The sequence below is a fragment of the Anarrhichthys ocellatus genome, unplaced genomic scaffold (genome assembly GCF_004355925.1).
Source record: "Anarrhichthys ocellatus isolate YVR2014 unplaced genomic scaffold, GSC_Weel_1.0 scaffold39, whole genome shotgun sequence".
In the NCBI taxonomy this organism is placed as follows: domain Eukaryota; kingdom Metazoa; phylum Chordata; class Actinopteri; order Perciformes; family Anarhichadidae; genus Anarrhichthys; species Anarrhichthys ocellatus.
This window is the reverse complement of record NW_022280069.1, coordinates 2553427-2555936: the sequence shown is the minus strand read 5'-3', so window position 1 is coordinate 2555936 and position 2510 is coordinate 2553427. Positions and strand designations below refer to the sequence as shown.

At 39.4% G+C, this 2510-nt stretch overlaps 1 protein-coding gene across 4 annotated transcripts in view; it reads left to right on the top strand.

The window, feature by feature from the left end:
• tbx20 (T-box transcription factor 20) overlaps positions 1–2510 on the top strand; it is a 10018-nt gene that overhangs the window by 5498 nt on the left and 2010 nt on the right. For 2 of the 4 annotated variants that reach the window (XM_031867521.1, XM_031867520.1), the window contains exons 5-6: positions 895–1053; positions 1579–1655. In XM_031867521.1, the coding sequence (XP_031723381.1) occupies positions 895–1053; positions 1579–1655 (236 nt within the window). Of the gene's footprint in view, positions 1–873; positions 1054–1578; positions 1656–2510 lie in introns of all 4 variants that reach the window. The other 2 variants (XM_031867519.1, XM_031867518.1) reach the window with 1 other exon arrangement.

Sequence of the window (2510 nt, the reverse complement as noted above, 5' to 3'; positions counted from 1 at the left end):
CACACACACACACACACACACACACACACACACACACACACACACACTTGGTATTAAGAGTCCTGAGTCAGCGGTTGAGAGAGATGGATATTAACAGTGTTCTGGGCTGCAGCCAGACAGGAAAGCTGCTGCTTTAGTGTTAACAACTTTATCTGTTCACACTCCTCCCTCTCTCTCTCTATTCACCTCCTTCCACCATCCTTTTAATATTCGTCTCACTCTGTCGTTTTACAAGCTCAGTTGTTTTTCTTCCTCTTGTTTTCTGTCTGTCTCTCTCTTCGTCGTTCTTCCCCTCCCTTTAGTCAGTTGGTCGGATATGAACGTTTTCCATTTCAAATGATATGCAAAGCTGCTCATCCGGAGCAATGAAGAAGATTATGCCATTCTACAAATGTGTCTACTGTTGCAGTTTTATTTCCGTATTTATTTACAGATGTCTTACTTTTTATTTAATTTTTTATATTTTCTTTGTTTATTGCCAATATTTGAATGTGTTTATAAAATACAAAATATCAGGAATAGAATGATGAAGATCTGGAGCAGGATTCTAATCAAAACCTTCTCAACGTGAGGTCCCTTTGGTTGTTCTGGAGCCGTCGATCACACACATTATTTTTGGAGCACTTTAAGTTAAGTTAGTTTGATTGCAAACGTATCTAATAAATGCATAAAGTATACACTGCACCTGATTTTACCCTAATTATTTTTGCTGAACTTCAGGAAAGATGAAATGTGGATTATTTTTTCAGTCATTTAGTCTATAAAATGTCAGACAATAGAGAACAATGACTTCATTGTCATGTCTGTCTGTTGTTCGCCCCTGACAGTGTGACTGTTGAACCTGTACATTTCCCATTGATCGTCACTGATCAGGGCTCTGCTGGTCCTCTGCAGATCATCCTCAACTCCATGCACAAGTACCAGCCGCGGGTCCACATCATCAAGAAGAAGGAGCACACGGCCTCCCTGCTCAACCTAAAGTCCGAGGAGTTCCGCACCTTCGTCTTCGTCGAGACCGTCTTCACCGCCGTCACGGCCTATCAGAACCAGCTGGTGAGTGATTGACGGCTGACGGGGACCAATGAGCACGGGTCCTCTTTTTTTTCTTCTTCTTTTGGATTAACTGCCAAATGCTGCTGTTGGTTCCCAAGACATTTTAAAACAATATTTTTGCTACAAACTCCATTTGAGCAATTCTCCGACACATATGTAGGTTAATATAAGTATCAGAGGTATCTGAAGTGGTGGAAGCAGTGTTCACATCTCTTACTCAAGTAAAAGTACTCATTATTTCAGAAATACATTACTTTTATGTGTATTATTATATATCTTTTTCCGAATGCATATTAATATATTTCAACTGTGCTTTACATGCAGTGGAGTAGAAGTATGAATGAAATGGACCTAAACATTGTACTTTAGATACTTGAGTAAATGTAAAAACAAAACAACGTGATCCGGACTTCCTTATTGATGACGATATGAAATGCTTTATTGTGAGCCGGGCTGCAGGGAGCAGCGTGTTGAGACAAAAAGCCGACCGTCATTAACTCTTTTCTCTCCGGCTGCGTTTCTCAGATCACCAAACTGAAGATCGACAGCAACCCGTTCGCCAAAGGTTTCCGGGACTCGTCACGGCTCACGGACATGGAGAGGTACAGGGGATTCTGGGTCCTGCACTACATGTTTACAGACCACGATAAACACAATGAGGGAGGTGTGTGTGTGTGTGTGTGTGCTTATTATTAAATACACAAGCTACTGTGTTTATTCATCTCTGCTGGTGTCAGAATGAACAGATGTTACAGGCTTTATCACCTCTCCTTGATTTCATTGATTTATCGTATTTCCGTATTTCTTTCGAACTTTGTTTATTTTCACACTCTTCTTCTTTCTTGTCCTTTCTTTCTTTGCTTCTTTACATCTTTTCTGTCTAATCTTTTATCTTTTTAGTCCATTCCTTCCTTATTTCATTTCTGGTCTCTGCTTTCCTTCTTTATATTTCTCATCCTTCTTCTCTTTGACTCGTTCTTTTCTCTCTTTTATTCTTAACTTCTTGTTTATCCTTCATTACATTTTTCATTTGTCTCTCGTTCTTTTTGTCTGTTTTTTCTTGCTGTCCTTCTTTCTTTGTCATTCTCTCTTTTCTTGTTCTTCCTTCCTCTCTTCCACTGTTGTCTTTCTTTCTTATTTTTCTCATCTCTTCTCCTGTTGTCTTTCTTTCACTCTTTCATTTCTCTTCCTTCTATCTTTCTGCCTTCTCTTCCGGTCTTCTATTCTTCCCGTTCTTGTCTTTCCTTTCCTCCAGCTCTCCTTGTATAGCTCATCTTTTTTCTTTCATTCAATCATTCTTGTCTTTTGGTCTTTTTTACATCTCGTTTTCTGTTGTTGTTGTCTCTGCACTTTTCTTTCATACTTTCCTTTGTCCTTTCTTTCTTTCATTTCCTCTACACTGTAGTTTTATGTGTGTGTGTGTGTGTGTGTGTGTGTGTGTGTGTGTGTGTGTGTGT